General features: G+C 37.5%; 3 protein-coding genes and 1 long non-coding RNA gene across 9 annotated transcripts in view; 2 read left to right on the top strand and 2 right to left on the bottom strand.

The window, feature by feature from the left end:
* LOC110465711 overlaps positions 1 to 2,260 on the bottom strand; it is a 20,824-nt gene extending 18,564 nt beyond the window's left edge. For all 4 annotated transcript variants that reach the window (XM_021521720.1, XM_021521719.1, XM_021521721.1 and 1 more), the window contains exons 1-2: positions 2,130 to 2,260; positions 1,280 to 1,492 (exon numbers count right to left, since the gene is read on the bottom strand). In XM_021521720.1, coding sequence (XP_021377395.1) covers positions 1,280 to 1,492 — 213 coding nt within the window. In that variant the 5' untranslated portion in view covers positions 2,130 to 2,260. The remainder of the gene's footprint in view (positions 1 to 1,279; positions 1,493 to 2,129) is intronic.
* LOC110465712 lies at positions 2,245 to 6,526 on the top strand. Its single transcript, XR_002464645.1, has 4 exons — positions 2,245 to 2,258; positions 4,256 to 4,403; positions 4,728 to 4,871; positions 6,296 to 6,526. It is a non-coding gene; the product is annotated as an uncharacterized LOC110465712 (long non-coding RNA).
* A 4,788-nt stretch (positions 6,527 to 11,314) lies between these two features.
* On the bottom strand, positions 11,315 to 19,863 carry LOC110465706. 2 transcript variants are annotated; one of them, XM_021521708.1, is made up of 8 exons: positions 19,815 to 19,863; positions 18,361 to 18,452; positions 17,381 to 17,515; positions 16,963 to 17,112; positions 14,790 to 15,002; positions 13,555 to 13,718; positions 12,853 to 13,025; positions 11,315 to 12,581 (listed from the first exon to the last, which is right to left on the bottom strand). In XM_021521708.1, exons 2-8 carry the CDS (start codon positions 18,413 to 18,415, stop codon positions 11,441 to 11,443), a joined length of 2,031 nt encoding a protein of 676 aa, XP_021377383.1. In that variant the 5' UTR covers positions 18,416 to 18,452; positions 19,815 to 19,863; the 3' UTR covers positions 11,315 to 11,440. The 2 variants fall into 2 exon arrangements, with proteins under 2 accessions (XP_021377383.1, XP_021377384.1); XM_021521709.1 differs by having other exon boundaries at positions 18,361 to 18,426; positions 19,815 to 19,832.
* LOC110465705 overlaps positions 15,652 to 24,101 on the top strand; it is a 32,131-nt gene continuing 23,681 nt past the window's right edge. The window contains exons 1-2 of one of the 2 annotated variants that reach the window (XM_021521707.1): positions 15,652 to 16,883; positions 23,793 to 24,100. In XM_021521707.1, the coding sequence (XP_021377382.1) occupies positions 23,877 to 24,100 (224 nt within the window). In that variant the 5' untranslated portion in view covers positions 15,652 to 16,883; positions 23,793 to 23,876. Of the gene's footprint in view, positions 16,884 to 19,904; positions 20,061 to 23,792; position 24,101 lie in introns of those variants that run through there. The other variant, XM_021521706.1, reaches the window with a different exon arrangement.

The following is a 24,101-nucleotide window of genomic DNA, read 5'->3' as shown; positions in this document are numbered from 1 at the left end:
AGTTCTACAGAAGAAGTCGTTTGTAGCAATATAGCCAAATTGCCCCCATTTGGCCCGCCCCTTAGCCCCCTGGGGAGTCAGCCCCACCATTTGAACAATTTTCAATCACCATCACCTAGGGATGCTTCCAGTCAAATATGGTTGATATCCACTTCTTAGTTCCAGAGAAGAAGTCGCTTAGAGCAGTATAGCCGAATACCATTTTTGGCCGTGCCCCTCAGCCCCCTGGGGGGTCAGCCACACCATTTGTACAATTTTGAATCCCTACCTCCCAGGAATACTTTTGATCAAATATGATTGATATCCAGTGCACAGTTCTACAGAAGAACTCGTTTGTAGCAATATAGCCAAATGGCCCCCTTTTGGCCCCACCCCTAAGCCCCCTGGGGAGTCAGCCCCACCATTTGTACAATTTTTAATCACCACCACCTAGGGATGCTTCCAGTCAAATATGGTTGATATCCACATCTTAGTTACAGAGAAGAAGTCGCTTAAAGCAATATGGGCAAATTGACCCCTTTTGGCCCCACCCCTCAGCCCTCTGGGGGGTCAGCCCCACCATTTGTACTATTTTGAATCCCCACCACTTAGGGATGCTTCCAGTCAAATTTAGTTTAATTCCAACCAGTGGTTAAGAAGAAGAAGTCGTTTAAAGAAATTGTTGACGGACGGACGTACGGACGTACGACGGACGCCACGGTATGGCATAATTATATAAGCTCACCTTGGTCCTTCGGACCAGGTGAGCTAATAAAAAATGAACTTTAAAAAGTTAAACTTAACATTATAACATGACCAAAGTGAAAGCTAATACAATGTTGATACATTTTCCACCTAAAGACTTGAAAAGCACATGGGGAAATGTTAGTGGTTTTTCTTAATTCAAATCTAATACGGATATAGGATGAGTTATTCCATCACATGAAAGCAGTAAAACATTGGCAGATAATACTAAAGATCTGTTTATAGAGGCCTATTGACTGTGTCTAGGAATGATCTATGTACAGTATGTGAATTATATATTTTACCAACTTCAATACAATACAATAATCGTTATTTAAAGTCGGGTAAGTGTACAACAGTAAAACATTAGCTCTAGAGAGCTATTGATCCAACTACATTGTACAACTGATAATGGTGTGGTTAATTTTACTGCTGTATTATACAATTTTTAGATTGCCAGTTCATCTCGGCAAGAAATAGGCTATATGGCAGCAAAAGCTGGTACGTCATAAATGACCAATACAGTCTGTATATAATTTTGGGTTATATTTATCACCTTATATTTGTTTTCCTTTTCTTCCAATCCATATTCATTGAGTACATTGGGTAGGTTTGACTGACTGTGGAGCTTTTCTATGTATCCACTTTTAATCCTGTCCAAATCCACCCTGACTGCATTCTGACACTGGGTGTCAATTTCCTCTTCATCAGTGTCTGGATTTTCTATATTCAGATGAGTCACTATGTGGTCATCTTCATTTTCCTCCATCTTTAACAATACAATTTAACTTAAAACCATTAAGATATCACTTGTGACAGGTCCTGTACACTCTGTCGATTGAGCTATACTGTAACCTGTAAAAACATAATATCAACATATGCACCTGTAATTTAAAGCTTTATTGAGCTATTTCAGTTGTTTTTTTAAAAAGAAGTTGAATAATACTATTCTGTAATATTGACTGTAAATAGTAATGTTGACTACAAAGACATGTATTTAGAAGTATATCTTTATTTTTCATATAAGGACTTCTTTTTTTTACATCAAGCTTGCATGTAAAAACTCAGTTTAAAAATAACTAAAACAGCTGTTTCATTTCAACTTTCTTATTGATACAATACTTTGTCAGCAACAACACATGAACATATTGTTTCAAGAACTATGCCGATATACTACAGCAGTATACTGCAGACAATTACATGTCACTCCGTCCCCAGCCAGGTTTTACCCCTACTGAACACTGTTAGTAAAATGACTGGAGACTACTAGGCCTACTGTACCGTAGCAAGATGAAACAAAGTACGACACATATCGTTCTAAATTTATTTTCTGTTTAATTAGACAAGTGTTCTATTTTCTTATCACTAATCTGATGTAAACGTGGCATAATAGTTCAGTTCATTACCTTGAAATCATACACGGGTAAGTCCTGAGACAATTAACACATGTGAAGCGTCAGAGCTCCACACTTAGTCCGCCATTATTGTTTACGTTGTCCATGGTTGCGATCAAAGTAATAAGGAAGACGGAAGCGGTAGGTCGAAACTAATAAAATTCCGGGAAAAAATCCGACAGTCAAAAAATTACTACATCGATATTATATAGATATATCATATTAGATATCTTAATACTACATTCCTTCAGAGACATGTACATGTGTGTAGATGAGTGGAGTCAGAGTGGATGGAATCAGATTGGAGAAGAGAGTGATATCAATTCATAAAAGAGTGGGGGGTTTGCCATCTCAATTGTAATATGCAATACATGTATATGTAATTGTGCGACTGTAGAGTGTCATAGTCATGTCATTGGTTCATATTAAATAGTTATATATTGGTGTGGTTAACAATGTCTTTTAATGTTAAACATTCAAATTCACAATAGCACACATTGTTTTGGGTGCATTTTTTTTATATATAGACTGTTATACATATATCAATTAAACGTCAGACTCCTGTGGTATCATCCAAGCACAGGAGTCTGACTTACTCCAACAGTATTGGAGGTTTACACGCCGAGATACTTTTGATAGGAACCGTGTTACGTCACAGTCGGCAAAATCATATCAGATAGAAAAAAGGTCGACCAGCGGCCTCTTATGTTATAGGAGTGTAATAGGACGAGGAATAGTAATAAAAATAGTGCCGTCGCTGGGGCTCTTACCCGCGACCCTAAGCTCTCCAGCCCGATGCTCTACCGCTGAGCTAAAGGGAAATTCCCTACAGCTGACGCTTGTAAGGCAACCTAATCAATTAATGCACATCTTTTACAGGAGTAAAGTCTGACTAACACAGAGTGTCAGTGTTTTGTTTCAAAATGTGTCGAGAATAAAGAACTTATGACAAATAAATTAATGAAACATGTAGTGGAAATTTGATAACCAATTACACATTATAACTATAACAATCTGTATTAAAAATATACTCCTTATATATCTTTTTGTCTCGTCGCCAAAAAGTAGCGGAAGCAAGACTAAGGTGTTGCTTTTCCAGTGGTGGCATCTACATTATTTTTTTTTGTGTTTATGGTAAGTTAGTTTCACTAAAACTTAAGTGAAAGTATTTATAAGTGCTAGATCTAGGCCAACCAAACTTGGACCATGGATGCATCTTAGTTAGGAAGTACATCTCAAACCCATGCATCAAATGCTGGATGCTGCCTACCTTTCATGGTCTATTGTCTTTGTCAGCATCTCCATAAACATTAAGCTTAGGCTTTTAAGTTAGTTTAGAACTCTGAAACTATAAGTCCATCAACAACCAACTTGACATGTTCATTGATGGTCAAAGCGGGGCACAGGCATGACATATCAATCCGAATGGCTTGCTTTATAGTATAAGGGATATTAATTTGGGTTTGTCTGTCTGTCACGCTTCGTTTCTGTGCAATAACTACAACAAATGTTAACCAATTTTCTTTCAAACTTGGTCACATGCAGGGTTAAATGCCTTAAGGGCTCTGCCAAGTTCGATGACCACTTTCAGCGGACCCCATTTGGCGGAGTTATGGCCCCTTGAATAATGAAAAATCATATCTGCCGCGCAATGTTTACCGATTTTTTTCAAACTTTACTTAGTAACAGGGTTCAACACATTAAGGGCTCAGCCAAGTTTGACAACCACTTTAAACGGACTCCATTTGGCAGAGTTATGGCCCCTTGATTAACCAAAAACATCATTATCTGCAGTTTCCGCTTAATAACTCTAGCAAATATTAGCCAAATTCCTTCAAACTTGATAACATTGTTTGTGCTCCTCTGTCTTTCCAACCATCTCGGGCACTCTTTGGTTTTTCGTGTGATAATTGCTGTAGATATTGTTAAGATGTTTCAACCAAATTCCTTATGCACATCCAACTCATGCTAAGTTTGCCAACTGATGTGATTTGTGCATACAGTTTCCTGATCAGGAATTCTCAATACCATAAATCTCTTAATAATCCTAGTAATTTTTTGGTTCTTCTTTACACCAATTATGTCATGTTGCTTAATGTAATAATTAGGCCTGATCATTTGCATTTGAAAATTTTCAGATCATGGCTGTTAAAGTGTCATCTAATTGGAATCCCTGGGAACTCTTCAGAGAATCCCCAAAGGATCTAAAAAATACTGAAAATAGGAAGGCACTGCACACTGTTGCACGAGCTGACATCTCCTTATTCCAGTGGCACTGGTTACATTGTATGTATAAAGCTAGTAGAACAGAATGTTTCAAGGTGTCCCTTTTTAATGTGATAGAATATATTATACATTATACAACAGCTGTCTTGTCATGGCATTATCTCACTGAGACCATATTTGATTAATTTTTGTAAAATTGAAAAACATATTTATTAGGAAAACTTCATATTTATATGAATGTGTTACAAGGTATTGTTTCTTTCTTTCTACATCTGATCCCCTGTCAAATTATTGTTGCATAATAAATATTTTTATAATATATATGCCTGATGTATCAGCATCATACAGTTACGAAAAATACATTGTAATTTTCCTTGTTTTCAGTTTGATCCATCAGTGCAAAGACACATCGCAGCAAGAGTGACGAGATTTCAACACTTTTCGGTCACAAACAACTCAATTTCCAAAGTGTTTCTCCTGTACATACTGCCGATTTCTCTTACTTGTTATGTGTGCCACAAATATCGGGTAAGTAACAATGTTCAAGTCAGGTTGGCAATCATATGACATTATTATTCACTCCCTATGTTGAAAATCTATATATTTTCCAATTTACAAATGTACAGCAAAATCTTAATTTTTTACTCACTAACAATATGGCAATTTGTGAAGACTTTTTCTAAAAGCCTGTCAAAGTTGATTCAATAGCAATATGTTTAAAGTATTGTTTGGGGTGTGAATAAAATCAATCAATGTCGATAAAGTGTAAAGCAGTTTCATTTAAAAAAAACACACTAATTTTCTTGTCAAGGTCTGGTCCAAAATAATTCAGTAGGTTCAGAGGAACTAAGAGTTTTTGCAAACAATCAGCTTATTTCCTAATGTTTTGGGGAAAATGGACATATATTACTTTCCAGGAGAAGTAAAATAGGGTGGGGGCATAATTGTAGTCATCTACTCTGTTACTAGACATTTATCAAGAAGGGAAGGGACTTTTTTTGAAGTCAAATACAGTATGTTGCATGTACAAACTCTGCGTTTTCAGATATTTTTATAAATCTCTCAAGTGTGAAATTGATATAAAAAAGTTTCAATAAAAAAGTCATCTCTATTTCAAATATTCTCTAATTTTCTTGGGACTTGATGAGACTGATCTGAAAAACAAATTGGTCATGATGCATCCGACCAGCTTGCAGTTTGTATGGATATTGAATGTAAAGTTTGTTACCACTATTTCTTGGAAATAATTTCTATAACTATGGGTTCATGGTGAAACTTTCTATGCAATGTATGATCAATCCCCTTTAATTTGCTCCTAGTTGAGAATGCTCAAATCGGACATTGACGGTGTCAAAGTTTGAAAAAAGTGGGAGGAGGTTAATAGTGTAGACAGAATATAGACAGAATTTCAAAAGTTAAGGGGGATGTACATACAACATGTCTAACTCTGGACAAAAAGACTGTATAGATTAGAAGGACAAAAATGTTTTTCCTGACAGCCATCATGGAATTGCCATGTGGTGCTTGCTTTCATTACTTCTCTCCATAGACTAAATTAAAGGGATCCTGATGAAATTTGGTATGCATGGTCTTTTTTTGTTGCTGGTGGTGCAAGTTCAGATCAGATTTGTGAGATGGATTTGTAAAACTAGCATAAAACAAAACTGTCAAAGGTCATGTTACAATTTGATTTGCATGATCCCTTTAGTACCTGCACAAGTGCATTTTTTAAAAGAGAACATAGAAATGGAAATAAAACAATTTAACCTCCATATCAGAAATATTCCATGATCTTTCTTTGGTAGCTAGGTGCCAAAGTTCTTCTGGGATTTCTTGTTTTAAGACACCTGTGTTTTGTAGTTGGAGAAAAAATGTTATTCAAGGTTAGAATATTCAATCTTAACAAAACTGAAGTAACATAAATATGTCTTATGTTTTACAATCTATTTCAGGTTTGGTATGTCAACGGTATTGATTCAGGAGAAATTCCGCCGTCCAAACAGCCCAATAAATTCATGTGGTAGACTAAGTGTATCTACTCATTAAATCAATGACAGTGAAGTGAGCAATTTAAGTGGAATAATCAATTCGACTGGAGGAACACATTTTTCAGATTTTGTTTTAAGTGGATGCAGCTATCCTATTAAATGTATGAATAAAAGATATGCATGTGTGCACTGCTATTCCTGGTTGGATTTTTTATTATTATTTTGGAAATTTTACTGAATAGTTATGTACCAGTGGATTTATGTTTTGTGATGAACTTCCATTCATTCAGTTCATATTTCAGCAAAAGTATAAAAAAAAAAAACATCAACTTGTACAACATACATGGTTTGGTTTGGTTTAATTTTGTTTAACATCCTATTAACAGCTAAGGTAATTTATTATTCGGGAACCGTGGGGGACTATAGTTTTGCGTCATGTTCGACCGTCCGTCCTTCCCTATCCTGTCCGGGCTCTATCTCCTACACTACTTGTATTATTGATATAACATCAAACTCTTGTGGTCAGTTATATTACAGGATATGTTGGTAGCATCAGACAAAATGTTTGAAAAATACCATTGCATTGTATTTTTGAGATGGGAGTCACTGTTTCTGAGCAGCTGTTCAAATGCATCCATAATAATAATGTTTGAGTCAACAAGGGTGAGAAAATAAATATATACATGTATATCTATATGTTTTCTTCTGTTTTCGTTTTAAAAAAATGGTCATGACGACCAAACACTTCACTGAACCAGATGTGTGTAGGTTTATCACATATCAGTGGGCGCTGTTTTTAACAAGAGGCCCATGGGCCTTAACGGTCACCTGATATATTTATACACAGAGTTGATTTGCATGGTTTTTAACATGAACAGATATTATTATTCAAAGTGACAAAAAACAATAAAACCACCTTATTTAATATCTAGCATACAGATTTAAGACTAAAAAGTATTTGAAACTAGCACCTCCGATTCTAAACAAGGAAAATGAAGAAATTTTAGCACACTGACTCTTTTGGGCCCCACTCTACAGCCCTTGGGGGTAGGGCTGGCTCAAAATTTTCAAAGTATCAAACTGTCAACTCAGGGTTATAATTCCAATCAAGTTATTAACATGTAATATTCAAAGTATCATTTGCCATTATAAACCATAATAAAGTCAGGGCTGATATGTGCACACCATAAAACTGCTATCCAATACTGATAATGCTAACCCAAATTGAATTACTTCCAATGGAAATTAAACAAATGTTGGTCCAAAATGTGATTTCCCTATATAAACTATAGTAAAGTTTACCCCCTCCCCAGGGGTAAACGCAAGACCCAAGGGTCATGAAGTTCACAATTTTGGTAAAGCACATTAAGACCCTACCATCTATGAAGAGTATTTGATTCTACCATATCTGGGTCTTGAGGAGAAGATTTTTGAAATTTCAGTCACTTCAACCCTTTTTGGCCCCACCCATCAGCCCCTGGGGGTCAGTCAGGACTCATATGTGCATACTATCAAACTGCTACCTAATACTGATAATGCTAATCTAAATTGAATTACTTCCAATGGAAATTAAACAAATGTTGGTCCAAAATGTGATTTCCCTGTATAAACTATAGTAAAGTTTACCCCTCCCCAGGGGGAAACGTGAGACCCCAGGGTCAAGAAATTCACAATTTTGGTAAAGCACCTTAAGACCCTTCCATCTATGAAGAGTATTTGATTCTACCATACCTGGGTCTTGAGAAGAAGATTTTTGAAATTTTAGTCAATTCAACCCTTTTTGGCCCCACCCCCCAGGCCACTGGGGGCTGGGGACCATATAATTCACAATTTTGGTTGACCTTTGGCCATGGAAGGTTTCTGCAAAATTTCATTGAAATTGGTTCAGGGTTTTTTGAGAAGAAGTCGAAAATGTAAATTGTTTACAGACGGACGCCGGACGCCGGCGGACAAAAGGCGATCGCAATAGGTCACTTGAGACTTTGTCTCAGGTGACCTAAAAATCATGCTGAAATTTTTGAAGATGTTTGCAACAACAGTCACATAACAATTTATGTTCTATCAATTAAACCAGGTTAAGCACTTTCTTTGATACCTAGACAGATTATATGGGACTGACAGATGGAGAACCTAATCCTCCATGTGAGTACTAGTAGGTGTACTCCAAACAAGTGATGTGTGGTATAACAAGAGGCCCAAGGGCCTTAGCGGTCACCTGAGTTAAATCATAGGTACTGGTAGCTATATTTTATTGTTTAGATGTGATGTGGAAATCAGCATGTAAACTAAGTGAAATACAATACTTGTCATGTCATCAAAGGATAAGAATTTTAAAATATTTGTAAATGTTCCCTTTGGGGCCCCGCTCTAGCCCCTGGGGATGGGGCAGGAATTCCAAGTTTACAATGCATGTGATACCGTCATCCACCAAAGATGATTCTGACCAAGTAAAAATAATTTCCAACAGAAAATTGTCAAACTATACCCAAAAGTGTTGTTTCCCTATATAAACTATAGTAAACTTTACCCCCTCCTCTCAGGGGTCCTGAAATTTTCAATTTAAATAAAGCCCCTGATGATCTTTCCATCCATGCAAAGAAAATGACTGTAGTATAGGACTGAGTCTGGGGAAGAAGATTTTTGAAAAATTGGTTAAATTTCCCTTTGGGGCCCTGCCCTGGCCCCTAGGGTTGGGGTAGGAATCCCAATTTTACAATTTGGTAGCTTCTTCTACCAAGGACGATTCTGACCAAGTTTGAAAAAATTCCATCCACTGGTTCTTGAGAAGAAGTTGATAAAGTAAAACGTTTACGCACGACGCACGACAATGGACGGAAAGTGATTGGAATAGGTCTCTTGAGCAAAGCTCAGGTAACCTAAAAAGGGTTATAACTCTGCATAAACCTGTGGCTAACGAGATCTGATTTTAGTATGTGACTCTCCACATTCCGAAAAGTACTCACATAACCAAAAGTGTTGTTTCCCTATATAAACTATAGTAAACTTTCCCCCCTCCTCTCAGGGGTCCTGAAATTTTCAATTTAAATAAAGCCCCTGATGATCTTTCCATCCATGCAAAGAAAATGACTGTAGTATAGGACTGAGTCTGGGGAAGAAGATTTTTGAAAAATTGGTTAAATTTCCCTTTGGGGCCCTGCCCTGGCCCCTAGGGTTGGGGTAGGAATCCCAATTTTACAATTTAAAACTATTTTCCTTCAAGGATAATTCTCACTAAGTAAGAATAATTTCCAACAGAAAATTGTCAAAATGTACCCAAAAGTGTTGTTTCCCTATATAAACTATAGTAAACTTTACCCCCTCCTCTCAGGGGTCCTGAAATTTACAATTTAAATAAAGCCCCTGATTATCTTTCCATCCAAGCAAAGAAAATGACTGTAGTATAGGACTGAGTCTGGGGAAGAAGATTTTTGAAAAATTGGTTAAATTTCCCTTTGGGGCCCTGCCCTGGCCCCTAGGGTTGGGGTAGGAATCCCAATTTTACAATTTAAAACTATTTTCCTTCAAGGATAATTCTCACTAAGTAAGAATAATTTCCAACAGAAAATTGTCAAAATATACCCAAAAGTGTTGTTTCCCTCTATAAACTATAGTAAACTTTTCCCCCTCCTCTCAGGGGTCCTGAAATTTTCAATTTAAATAAAGCCCCTGATGATCTTTCCATCCATGCAGAGAAAATGACTGTAATACCTCTGAGTCTGGAGAAGAAGATTTTTGAAATATTGGTTAATTTTCCCTTTTGGGCCCCGCCCTGGCCCCTAGGGTTGGGGTAGGAATCCCAATTTTACAATTTGGTAGCTTCTTCTACCAAGGATGATTCTGACCAAGTTTGAAAAAATTCCATCCACTGGTTCTTGAGAAGAAGTTGATAATGTAAAACGTTTACGCACGACGCACGACAATGGACGGAAAGTGATTGGAATAGGTCACTTGAGCAAAGCTCAGGTAACCTAAAAAGGGTTATAACTCTGCATAAACCTGTGGGTAACGAGATCTGATTTTAGTATGTGACACTCCACATTCCGAAAAGTACTCACATAAACAACTTGGAAATTCTAGGTGGCCGAGTATACAAGATATACCCTGGACAAAGTTTTTAAATCATGTACATGTAAATCTATTAAAATTTAATAAATTAATTTAAAAGTTTAAGACATTAAGTGTCTTTAAGGCCAGTATTTGGCTGGAAATGGTTTCTATTTTAATGTAAAATGTACTTTTGATACCTAAAGGTGAATTGATATGACACACTGTAATAAAATATCTTCCTATTATTTACTACAATGTACCACTGTCCTGGTTGTACTGTGTACTATAACAATATGAATAGCAAGGTCATCCTATCAGGGGTCAACCATATACACTAATCAGCATGTATTAATTACACACCTGAATACGGTACAGTGCACACCACCTTAGTGTGACTGATGTACACACCAAGATTCATGATCCTAGCTTAACTGCAGGCAAAGTTATGCTCCGGACACGACATTTTAGGAAAGGGCAACAACTCTGTAATTAAGGGGATGTGGGCCCTGCATTTGGTACCGTGCACATTGCCTTAGTATGACTAATGTATATACCAAGGGAAAGTTTTATGGTCCTGTCTTTAATGCAGGCACAGCATTTTAGCAAAGGACAATAACTCTGTAAAGGTTGTGAGCCCTAAATTTGGCACAGTGCACATTGCCTTAGAATGACTGATGTATACACCAAGTTTCATGATCCTATCTCAAATGCAGGCAAAGCTATGCTCTGAACACGACATTTTAGAAAAGGCCAACAAAGGGCAATAACTCTGTAAATAAGGGGTTGTGGGTCCTTACTATGGCACAGTTCACATCATCTTAGTATGAGTGATGCACACACCAAGTTTCATGATCCCAGCCTAAATGTGGGTAAAGTTATTTCATCATTCTTTTCCCAAAAGAAGACAATGCATTTGATGAATTAAAACAAAACACTTTTATTACATTTTAATCTTTAAACTCAGTTCAGATACTTCACTGTCTGTTTTCGTTCCTTATAGTTCCCAATATGACTGACTAATCACACACTTACATGTACACTTTCAGTCCCTCCATGTATTGGCTAACCAATCACTGGTCGACCTTTTTTGAGCACTTCCCATACTGAAGCAAAGTTTAGAATGCCCTCCGATTTATACCCACACAGGAACTGTATGGGGACATCAGCACTCTGGTGAAGTTCATACAAAAAACCAAACCTGGACACATCATGTCGCTGCAGACACAAAGAAGGCTTTTCTGAAGTCAAGACCATACTTACACTCGGGAGATCTCCATCTGTGTAAAACTTGACATACACCAGACCATACAAGCCCAGTGATAACTTTTTACCTAACTCATATACAAAGTTGTCGGGGGTGACTTGTAGCCAGGATATGGTTGTACTGGGACTACCTCCGTTGTGATAGAAAACAGACGAAACTAAAATGTCACCATGCTTTACACAGACTGATTGTATTTTCAAATCATAATTTAGTTTTTTTAAATTAGACAAATGTTCCAAATGATTTTTCCCAGTTACATGAAATGACAAAATCCTTTTCATAAAGATGTCTTTCATCTTACAAACAAAAAAGTAATGAATTCTTTCATTATAATAACATGTATCTAAAATATCAACAAATAAATCAGTTTCACATTCCTCTGGAAAATCCTGATAAAGTTGAAGATCCTCATCCGTATAGTGATTTACTTTCCAGAAGGTGTTGTCTTTGTTTACTCTCCAAACAATATTGAAGTATAATTGACTATCGTGAACAAACATGTTTAGGGCTGTTATCCAATACCCCTGATTAGTAAGCTCTCCAATGTGGGTACTCAAATCCTTATACTGTAGAAGTACACATACAATCTGTACCCTATCCTCGGACACAACTTTATAAAAGTTATCTGCCCTTAGTTCAGACAGGGACGGCATCACAGGATTCCACATTGGCAGATGTGGAACATGACTCAATGCAAATTTGACAAGGCCATTTAAATCCATGTCACGTGACCAAGAGTTGAGTAAGAGGACCCAGCTCAACCCTGACCTATGGTGCAAAAAGGTTGTTGATGTGCCTTCCATAGCCCCTGTGTGACCCCAGCTGTGACCTCCGTGCTGAACATCCAGTCCAAGGCCATACCACTCCTCTCCACTTTCATAATTAGGTCGCTGCAGCATTCTTTTGAATGTTTCTGGTCTCAAAATATGCATACTTGGGCTGTTGAAAAAAAATATCAAAATATACAAAACATATAACCATCTCACTGTGATATAAATTTTACAACAGAACAAATATTATGGTATTTAACATCATTTATCATTATATATAATTGACATTTAACTTGTAAGTTTTCTTTTTATGAAACATTGAATTGATTCTTATATATATACGTGTATTTTTTGCACTCTTAAATTGATGTTGACACCCAACAGTCTTGAAGCTATACAAACTGTAACTTGAACATAGAAGTGGTACTTGGAGTACATACTCATTGACAGTAAGTCTGTCAAACAGAACAAGGAGGTGTCCTGCCGAGGCCACCCAGCCTCCATACGACCCAGTGTCCTCCATCAGGAAGGAGCCATACTGAGGGGTCACCAGCCCCTCCCCGGGTATCACAGATGGAGCCAAACTAGGTTCACGGTTACTGTAATACTCAACCTGTGTGGATATAAATAAAGCTATTTCAATCATAAACAGTTTATATTATCTGAGCAGATTACGACAAAGATGTGATTAGTGAAATTTGAGCCATTTTATAAATATATTAAACTTCTATGTGGCAGATCAATAGTTGTCTGCTGAAAACCCCCATCTTTTAAATTGGTTGGTTACTAAAACCTGTGAGTGTAAAAATGTGCATACTCTTAAACTTAGTTTGGCAATAGATATTTTTAGTATCTATAGAAAAAATATTTAGGAGACTGTCTCCTTATTAAAATAACCTCTGCAATGTTCAAAAACTGCACTTCAACAAAATCCTAAACAAAATTCTAGTTACTTCTTTATGAGACCATGCAGATAGATTGCCTCTTCAAAGTCCTAAATATATCATGTCTGCAAATTAAGTGCAGCAGACAGATTCCATTTTCAAGTTCGAGGCAGATTCCCACTAGAAAACATTTTACTTGTGCAAAGTCCTATGTATAGCTGAACTACATGTATCTCTACAAACAGACTGACAGATTACCTCTTCAGGGTCCTCAACAGACTTCTTGGCTGTGCCAACATACATGTCCCTGGTGATCTCCCCCAGACATTCATGCACCAGGTCCTCATACTTCAGCCCCAGTCTCTTCTCTAGAGCCATCCCCAGCACCAGGTAGCCAAGATTAGAATAGGCATGCCGTTTACCTACAACATGTAGTCAGATGAACGTACATATGTATCCACCTCATCCACATACAAAATACATCTAAGCATGACCTTTTCATTTAAAGGGACATCACGTGAAAAGGCGTTTTTTTTTTAATGAATGTATGTATTGTATGCACTTCCACTTATGTTACCACGCTATCCCCATATTCATAGTCCGTTCCAAATGTCCAGTTTGACCACTTGAATTGTTCGGGAAAGCCCTGCTAAAAATAGCGCCAATAACGTCACCTGACTAGGCAGTAAACACAAGTGGTGCGAGCGNGCAAATCAAACAGAAAGACTGAAAACAAAACCAATACCAGCCAGAATTTGAAGACTTACAGTACATATAAAAAGATATCAACTTTTATAATAACTTGTGTGATAAAACTGAGCACCACAATCATAGTGAATGGACTTGATTCAATTACAACTGTCAAAAGTGGGGAGCTGGTTTGTACAAATGTAAGCAGTTATAATAAATTACAATAAGAATGAAAAAAAAAAAAAAAAAACTTTTAAATTATATGTGAAATTTTTGTAAATTCTACTCTCCCTATCTTAAAATTTAAACTTTCAACCTAGATTTTTTCACAATTCCTGAGTCAAGAAATGAGATAAAGTCTGAAAAAGTCTCTCTTTTGAAAAAAAAATTAAAAAAAAAGTTCTGGTGGAAATTTTCAGCATTTTAATTTAAATCATATTTTCTTAAAATTACAGTCATATAATCTGAAAGGATTAAAAAAAAAACACATTATGAATTAAATTATAAACATGATGTATAACAAAAAAAATGTTTTAACAGAGTACTCCTTAATTTAACATCATATTGAATAGTTTTAATGATTTTAATAGAGGGCCTACCGTAACAGCTGGAGGCCGAGAAAGTATGGCCACTGTTTAAAAAAAATTGGCTACTGTAATTCAAACATGGCTACTTTTTTGGCTACTGATTTTTTAGGTCCAGGGTGAGCCCTGCCTTATTTCTGTAACTTTTACATTCCGAAACGGCAGGCTTACAACAGAATCACAATCATGATTGCACAGTGAATTTGTATAAACAATGACCTGGAGAGAACTGGAGCTTGCGTGACATCATGTAACTTAGCAGTGTTTCCTTGGCTGTGGGCTCCTGTCCAGGACAAACCTTGTCTAGTTTCCAAAACACTGGATCGCCCACCCTATCTCTATCCCAGCCAGATGAGTGCTGAAGCAGATGTTCTACAGTGATCCTGGTCAGTCGACGGTCACCCTTACTGGACGGCTTATAACTAGTCACACCTGTTATAGATACATCAACAGCAGCAACTTAACCAATTGTCAAGCAATGCTTATCAACTCCCCCCTCCTCATTCCACAGGAATACGGGTCTAAAACTAACTTTCTATTAAAAGCAACAAGAACCTGCAGAGCAATCCCACCCACACTTTCAGTACAGGAGTAAGGGGTGAGGAGGACAAAAATTTCCCCCCACCTTTAGAACATGTTATATCCATTTTTTATTATTATGATTTGATAGAGACAGATACGTACTATTAGAAGGTTGGAGAATCTTAAGTAGATACAATATAGTTGTTTAATTTTGCGCGGCTAATTTTTTGCTGATATCCTGATCAGAACTAGTTCTGGGGGATTAATTTCATGCAACACCACCTTGTCAATAATATTCACCTACAATTTTAATTCATGGTATTAATATTTCCTGTGTATTTAATTTCACACTCTTGTTGATGAATATAGCAAACGCAAGTCCCCTGTGAATAGTACCATCTATATAGTTGCATGTACAAATTTGATTGTGGAACATCAGTGGTAATGAGAAATGAAATCAGGTAGTTGTTACAGCTAGAATATTATTGGAAGGTAATGTTCACATTAATGTTCACATTAAACTTCCAATAATATTCTAGCTGTAACAACTACCTGGGTAATGAAAAATAAAATCATTCAGTACATTCAATACACCATATCTGTATCTCCTATTACTTTTGACAGTTGTATAAAAACACTATATACATGTGAAGGCTTGGCCCATTATATCATACAAACATTCTGTCCTGTAGTGATGATACTTAAATGTATAAAGAAATGTACGTAAATGTACCCTTAAAATAAATCCATGAAGCATGGTACAATTTAAAACACATTCATATGATTTGTATATACTGTAAATTGGGACAGCTGGTGTTTCTTTTTCAAAATGGACAACACTATAAAGGATCCTTCCAGATTTTATATATGTACCAGGATATGATCATTTAGATTTGTTTGATTATTCTTTTATCTAATAATGGGTTTGTAGAATCAAACCACAAGCTTCCAAATTCATTTCAGATTAAATCTTAAATTATATTTGTTGTAGGTAGTTTTATTGTATATATCTATTGTACCTGGTATTCTCATTATGAAATAGCATAATATTACATAATACATGAAAAAATTACGTGAACTTGGCCTCATGCCTATCTGTTGACAATCTTTAACCACCCTGTACTCCTACGTATATATACAGGGTAAGACAGTAACTGCTTTTGTGGATAATACTTAAACTCTCAGAGATAGGCTGATTTTCCTTTAAATGACTTCCTTCTTATGAATTAAAAACCCTTTATATATAATATATTTTTTAACATTGCAATATTTCCAAAGTGTACAAATGTAACAGGGACTTTGGTCCATAAATAAAGACCTGTTAGTCTTCTAAAATGAAGGTGATATGGATGGATGCATATATATATGTAGCGGGTAGCGGAACTGGGCTGAGTCAATCATCGGCAACCAAATAGCTAAATTGGTAGAGCGTCCATCTAGAGTCCCAGGTTCAAACCCTGGTCTGGTCGTGAATTTTTCCATCTCCTGTTAAAGTACATGCGGTGCCTGTGATCATGCAATCCTTGTTTCAAACATTTGGTGTACGCTTGGCAAAGGGACATTTAGTGATGCTTTCCGGGCGAAAGCCAGAGAAAAAGGAGGGAGGAATGTAGCAGAACTGGACTGCATGAGTTGATCATCGTCGACCTGCAGGTGGCTCAATTGGTAGAGCGTCTGTCTAGAGTTCGGAAGGTCCCAGGTTCAAACCCTGGTCTAGCCAGTTACACATATACAGGATCATCTGTGAGAAATTCTGTTAAATCATTTGGCCTTACACACATCACTGACAAGGTATGTAAACATAATTCAACAATTACTATAGCAGTCACGTACAGATATGTTAACCTAAGACAACAATTCATAACTCTACCTTTTGTCCCAAAAACTGTGTCGTTAAGTGAGAGAAAACCCCTTTCACACTGCTTCATTGTAACGATGGCTGTGATTGGTTTACTGATACTGGCCAATCGGAACTTGGAGTTAGATAAAACCAGTTTTCCTGGTCCTGCTGTACCATAGCCTGACAAATAGAAAACAGTGATACGTACCTACTTCAAAATTGGGATTTATTATCAATTCATGAATTGGTGTGTAAAGGTTATAAATTAAAATATGATTAATATGCTAAGAAAAGTGTGTCTTAAATTGAGTATGTGATCTGTTCTTGTTTACCAGTGACATAAACAAACACATACTCATCAGATTAGATCTGAGCAAATTCTGATGTTAAATTAATATATGGTAATTCCTGTAAACTGTTTATTTCAATAATTAAAGACAGGTTTTACCTTGCACATACACCGGCTTTCCATGCAGACTAATGGCCAGAGAAGCTCCTGGAATACTCTGCTCTTTCATGAAGCCAGTGATCACATTGTCAAATGTTTCAAAATAAGCAGGAGTATTTTCATTGGGAGAGATTTCTAAAAATGAAACAATGAATAAAAGAAATATGCTACTGTCAGATAAAATGTACAAAATGACCAAGACAGATCTATACGATATAGACGGTCATGATAAAATGTAGTACCAATACCAGTGTACAGGTCATAGAAAAGTTGCTGCCAGCTGCATTTATTTAAATATCTTTTCTTTTTAAAATGCTTTACATCTGGACTACATGTCCTCTTTAAATATACCATGTAGAGTGTAAATTGCAGCTCTGTCCGCAAAAGTAATGCACCTAAACAAGTTTAAAACAGATATTGAAATTGTAATACATTATTTATATTATATATATGGGCAAAGAAGTAATAACGACAGTGCAGATAAAGAAACTTGTCAAATTTCCAGGGCAATCAAGACAGGAACAATTGAAAAATAAATGTTTATTCAATGGAAATCCATAGCTTTACATAATACAAATGTTGCCAAAAGTGACTGCATGGTTCAAAAGAGATGTCCGTACCATCACTAACCAATACCTTGGCCAAATAGATTTTATATCAGATCTAGAGCTGGTTAAAAAAATCAGAATCTACTATGAAAAAAATAGGTGATTTGTTCAAAACCTTCCCGTGGGCTATTCTCCAAATATATATATGATATTGTATATCTGCATGTGTAATACAATGTAGTTAAGATCTGAAAATCCTTTTCTTGCAACATTTTATTTACAAGTTAAACATCCAAATACAGTACATTTTGTTAATTGTTCTTCAAGTCAAGTCTAATGATATCTGCCATCATACTAAAATTATTATCTTTTTGTTTTTATTATGTTTCAATGCCGATATACAATGCATTTAAAATTTAAAAAAATACACACCAAGTCTGACACTGTAGTTGTGGTCCTCGACTGTATAATCCATTCTTCTTTGCATCCGTGAGTTACCTTTAGGAATTTAGTGTTTTATAGACCTGCATAAAGTTTGCATATATGGAATTTAATACATTTTGAATTTCATTACCAAACTGATTCATCAACATTATTATCATATTTTTGTATGTACTACTAGTATAACATTTACTGTAGTGCATTCCATTTGTGCACAAGCATGTTCCAAATTACTTTCACATTTCCAAAACAAAACAAATAAATAAAAACACCCATGTAAAGAGATACAATATTGAACAAAGGCGTTGAATACAGACATTCCTGTACTCTGTCTTTTCGGTTTCAAGTTTTTTGGTGGTTTACAAAGTTGTTTCGATGATTTTAGAAATTTCATACTATTGTCCTTTGTGATGCTGATTTTATAATTTAAGGTTCCTCAGCATATTTTGTCTTTACAAAATAACAGGTTAACTGAAATGACTAGGATGTCAGGGTACCCAAAATCGAACACTTTTTAAAGAAAAATATTAAAATTTCCTATTAAGTTTCTGAAATCCAACTTTTTTATTATAATGAAGCAATACATTATGCCTTCAATTTCTGTATTTCTTGGGTATCAACAGCAAATGTGTCTATTTATAGAGCTCATTAAAGTCAGTCAGATTCAATTGAAATTTTAAGCTCAGGTTGGTTCAATATAACCGACAGCAATTAAAATAATTTTCGTCATTTAATAAAGTTTTGACAAATTTTAGTCATTCATATAGTTTTCCATGCTTAGAAATATAATAGGATATTTTTGTTTTGCGCACCATACTGTTTTCCGGGAATTTTTTTCATTTCATTTTTCAATTGAGTTTATAAATGAGCACTTTTAAAATGTATAAGACTTGTATGCTCAAAATGCATAAAACTACATAAATCTTGATAAAGAATATTTACCATTAATTTTAATTTGCAAAATTAAAAATGCTGCATCATATATTATATATATATCCTTTTAAAAGTGTTCCATTTTGGGTACCATTCCATTTTGGTACCCTCACTCTAGATTTCCCAGGTGTTATAGCTCCGTTTCTATTTTACTTTTTTTGATATTATAAAAAGAAAATGATATTTTATGCGTAAATGTAGTTCGCAACCCATTCTTTATTACTTTCAGTACCTTTAACTCGGTTAAAATGTATTTTTAAAGGCGTCCGATTGCGCAAGGAAAATCGGTTGGACCACAGGGGCTGTATAGACTTATATGATAAAATTAGCTAGAAATACCTCATGTAAGTCTATACAAGCCCCTGTGGGCAGGTGGTTGGACTCGGGAGTTGTTTTCATTGTAACAATGATTGTTTCTTCCATTTTACTGATTGGGTGGGTACTGGGTGACGTCACCGTGAAAGGTCTTATTAGCATTTGACACAGTTATGACCATGAAACAAATTACTTACATGCTTATATTCCGTCAAAGTCAGTTCTGACTAACTGGAAAATGTAAACTTCCGTTAAAGGGAAGTAATTCTGAGTGGTAAAAACCACTTGACAACAACAATGCCGTGAGCTTGCTGAAAAATGTATAATCACTAATCGTGCTGTCGAGAGGCGTTTGTAGCTAAAGGCATCTTCTTTTGGGTTGTAAGGAATGTAATACTCAAATGAACATCATGACTAGCAGAATTATTTGGGCTCAAATACAGGTAAGACATAATATTTTGAGTTCGTTTCAATCGGACGATTCGCCCAGAATATCAACAACCATTTCTTGTTTTGCGGACAATTCAACCATTATGTGGCTGTACTATGTTCAAATAGACAACTGTATTCATTTTACAACCCAGAAGGAAATCCAAATATTAGTAAGGTGGTTAACCTCGGATTGTACAGTCTAAGTATCGTAATTAGTAGATGTACAATGTACAGGTGATGTAATGATGGGTAGGCTAGGAGTGTCACTATCCTATTTCTAGCTAACTGTCCCAGAAGAGCCTCATTTTATATGGTCTACTCAGTGAATGTATGGTGTCCAGTTATGATAGGCAGGCCTATAGACCTCCAGCTGGCTCTAGTGTATACATATGGTGCTGGGCAGGCTTTTATATATAGACCTTAAGACTCGGACGTATACACATGGTGCTTGGCTGAGGCATTAGACCTCAAGGCTCTGACGTATAAACATGGTGCTGGGCAGGCTTTGGACCTCTATAGGCTCCGACGTATACACATGGTGCTGGGCAGGCTTTGGACCTGAAGGCTCTAGTGTATACATATGGTGCTCGGCAGGCTTTGGACCTGAAGGCTCTGACGTATACACATGGTGCTGGGTAGGCTTTGGACCTCTATAGGCTCCGACGTATACACATGGTGCTGGGTAGGCTTAAGACAGTGATGATGATGATCCAGCTCTATTGTTATACACATTGTACTGAGCAAGCTTTATATCTCAAGGCTCTGACGTATACACATGGTGCTGGGTAGGCTTAAGACATCCAGCTCTATTTTTGTTATACACATGGTGCTGAGCAAGCTTTATATCTCAAGGCTCTCACATTATATGTATAGTGTTGGGCAGGCTTTAGACCTTCAGCTCTAATTTATATGCATGGTGCTGGGCAGGCTTTAGACTTCAGCTTTATTGTTATGCACATGGTGCTTGGCAGGCTTTATACCTCAAGGCTCTGATGTTATATGTTAGGTGCTCGGCAGGCTTTAGACCTTCAGCTCTGACGTATACACATGGTGCTAGGCAGGCTTAGTTCAGACAGTGATGATGATGATCCAGCTCTATTGTTATACACATGGTACTGAGCAAGCTTATATCTCAGGGCTCTGACGTATACACATGGTGCTTGGCAGGCTTTGGACCTGAAGGCTCTGACGTATACACATGTTGCTGGGCAGGCTTTGGACCTCAAGGCTCTGACGTATACACATGGTGCTGGGTAGGCTTTGGACCTCTAGGCTCTGACGATACACATGGTGCTGGGTATAGGCTTAGTTAAGACAGTGATGATGATGATCCAGCTCTATTGTTATACACATGGTACTGAGCAAGCTTATATCTCAGGGCTCTGACGTATACACATGGTGCTGGGTAGGCTTTAGACCTTAAGGCTCTGACGTATACACATGGTGCTGGGTAGGCTTAAGACATCCAGCTTTTTGTTTGTTATACACATGGTGCTGAGCAGGCTTTATATCTCAAGGCTCTGACATAATATGTATGGTGCTGGGCAGGCTTCAGACCTTCAGCTCTAATGTATATGCATGGTGCTTGGCAGGCTTTAGACTTCAGCTTTATTGTTATGCATATGGTGCTGGGCAGGCTTTATACCTCAAGGCTCTGACGTTATATGTATGGTGCTGGGCAGGCTTTAGACATCCAGCTCTATATTTATACACATGGTGCTGGGCCGGCATTACTGCCATTAGACCTCTTGGCTCTGACGTACACGTATGGTGCTTGGTAGGCTCAAGATCTCCAGCTCTATTGTTATACTGCTAGGCAGGCTTAGTTCAGACAGTGATGATGATGATCCAGCTCTATTGTTATACCCATGGTGCTGGGTAGGCTTTGGACCTCTAGGCTCTGACATTTACACATGGTCCTGGGCAGGCTTTAGACCTGAAGGCTCTGACGTATACACATGGTGCTTGGCAGGCTTTGGACCTGAAGGCTCTGACGTATACACATGGTGCTGGGTAGGCTTTGGACCTCTAGGCTCTGACATTTACACATGGTCCTGGGCAGGCTTTAGACCTGAAGGCTCTGACGTATACACATGTTGCTGGGCAGGCTTTGGACCTCAAGGCTCTGACGTATACACATGGTGCTTGGCAGGCTTTGGACCTGAAGGCTCTGACGATACACATGGTGCTGGGTAGGCTTTATACCTCAAGGCTCTCACGTTATATGTATGGTGCTGGGCAGGCTTCAGACCTTCAGCTCTAATGTATATGCATGGTGTTTTGCAGGTTTTAGACTTCAGCTTTATTGTTATGCATATGGTGCTGGGCAGGCTTTAGACTTCATCTTTATTGGTATATGGATGGGGCGCTTGGCATGCTTCAGACCTTCAGCTCTAATGTATATACATGGTGTTGGGCAGGCTTTACACTTCATCTTTATTGTTATACACATGGTGCTGGGTAGGCTTTATACCTCAAGGCTCTCACGTTATATGTATGGTGCTGGGCAGGCTTCAGACCTTCAGCTCTAATGTATGTACATGGTGCTTGGCAGGATTTAGACTTCAGCTTTATTGTTATATGTATGGGGTGCTTCGCATGCTTCAGACCTTCAGCGCTAATGTATATACATGGTGTTGGGCAGGCTTTACACTTCATCTTTATTGTTATACACATGGTGCTGGTTGGGCTTTATACCTCAAGGCTCTGCTGTTATATGTATGGTCCTGGGCAGGCTTTAGACTTCAGCCCTATTGTTATATGTATGGGGTGCTTGGCGTGATTCAGACCTTCAGCGCTAATGTATATACATGGTGCTTGGCAGGGTTTTAACTTCAGCTTTATTGTTATATGTATGGGGTGCTTGGCGTGATTCAGACCTTCAGCGCTAATGTATATACATGGTGTTGGGCAGGCTTTACACTTCATCTTTATTGTTATATGTATGGGGTGCTTGGCGTGATTCAGACCTTCAGCGCTAATGTATATACATGGTGCTTGGCAGGTTTTAGACTTCAGCTTTATTGTTATGCACATGGTGCTGGGCAGGCATTACTGCCATTAGACCTCCTGGCTCTTACGTACACACATGGTGCTTGGTCTACTCAGTGAATGTGTATACATGGTGCTGGGCAGGCTTTATACCTCAAGGCTCTCACGTTATATGTATGGTGCTGGGCAGGCTTCAGACCTTCAGCTCTAATGTATATGCATGGTGCTGGGCAGGCTTTATACCTCAAGGCTCTGACGTTATATGTATGGTGCTGGGCAGGCTTTAGACCTTCACCTCTAATGTATATACATGGTGTTGGGCAGGCTTTAGACTTCATCTTTATTGTTATATGTATGGGGTGCTTGGCATGCTTCAGACCTTCAGCGCTAATGTATATACATGGTGTTGGGCAGGCTTTAGACTTCATCTTTATTGTTATACACATGGTGCTGGGCTTCAAGGCTCTAATGAATACACATGGTGCTGGGCACATGGAGTATGTAATTTAAAAAACTATTTATTATGATGGAAATGTTTTTCTGAAAGTTAGAAAGGTTTTTCACTAATTCCCATCTGATTCGGACTGGATGGTACAGTGATATTGTATGTCATTCTGTTCTGATGTCTAGTACAATCAATTATGTAACTATATAGTTTGACCTTGCCATAGATGAAATTATCCTGAGTCACATTATTTTCGTGTAAAATGATTATTAATCAACATGTGATTTTTTTCTTTCTTTCTTTAAAGTTGTTTTGAGTACATGATGTACGGAAGGAATGCCTCCCTAAGGATGAGGACAGAGGTAGAGTAGAACATCATTTGTGCCTCGCCATGGAGTATGTTAAATCCTGGAACCAGGATGAGTCGCAGACAGAAAGTGGCAGGACAAAGAACCTTGAGATACTGGGGTCAGGTCAAGGTCACATCATCCCAAACTCAAAGTTCACCCCTCATGCTCCTCAGGCTCCTCACACCCCACACAGCCGCCCAACAGGTCGACCCCCGTCTAGAGCCAGGAGTGCAAAGCGACGGGTGGACATGTTCAGGGCTGCAGAG

This window comes from Mizuhopecten yessoensis, unplaced genomic scaffold (genome assembly GCF_002113885.1).
Source record: "Mizuhopecten yessoensis strain PY_sf001 unplaced genomic scaffold, ASM211388v2 scaffold11099, whole genome shotgun sequence".
Lineage (NCBI taxonomy): Eukaryota > Metazoa > Mollusca > Bivalvia > Pectinida > Pectinidae > Mizuhopecten > Mizuhopecten yessoensis.
Note: the sequence above shows the minus strand (reverse complement) of the source record. Positions and strands in the feature narration are given on the sequence as shown.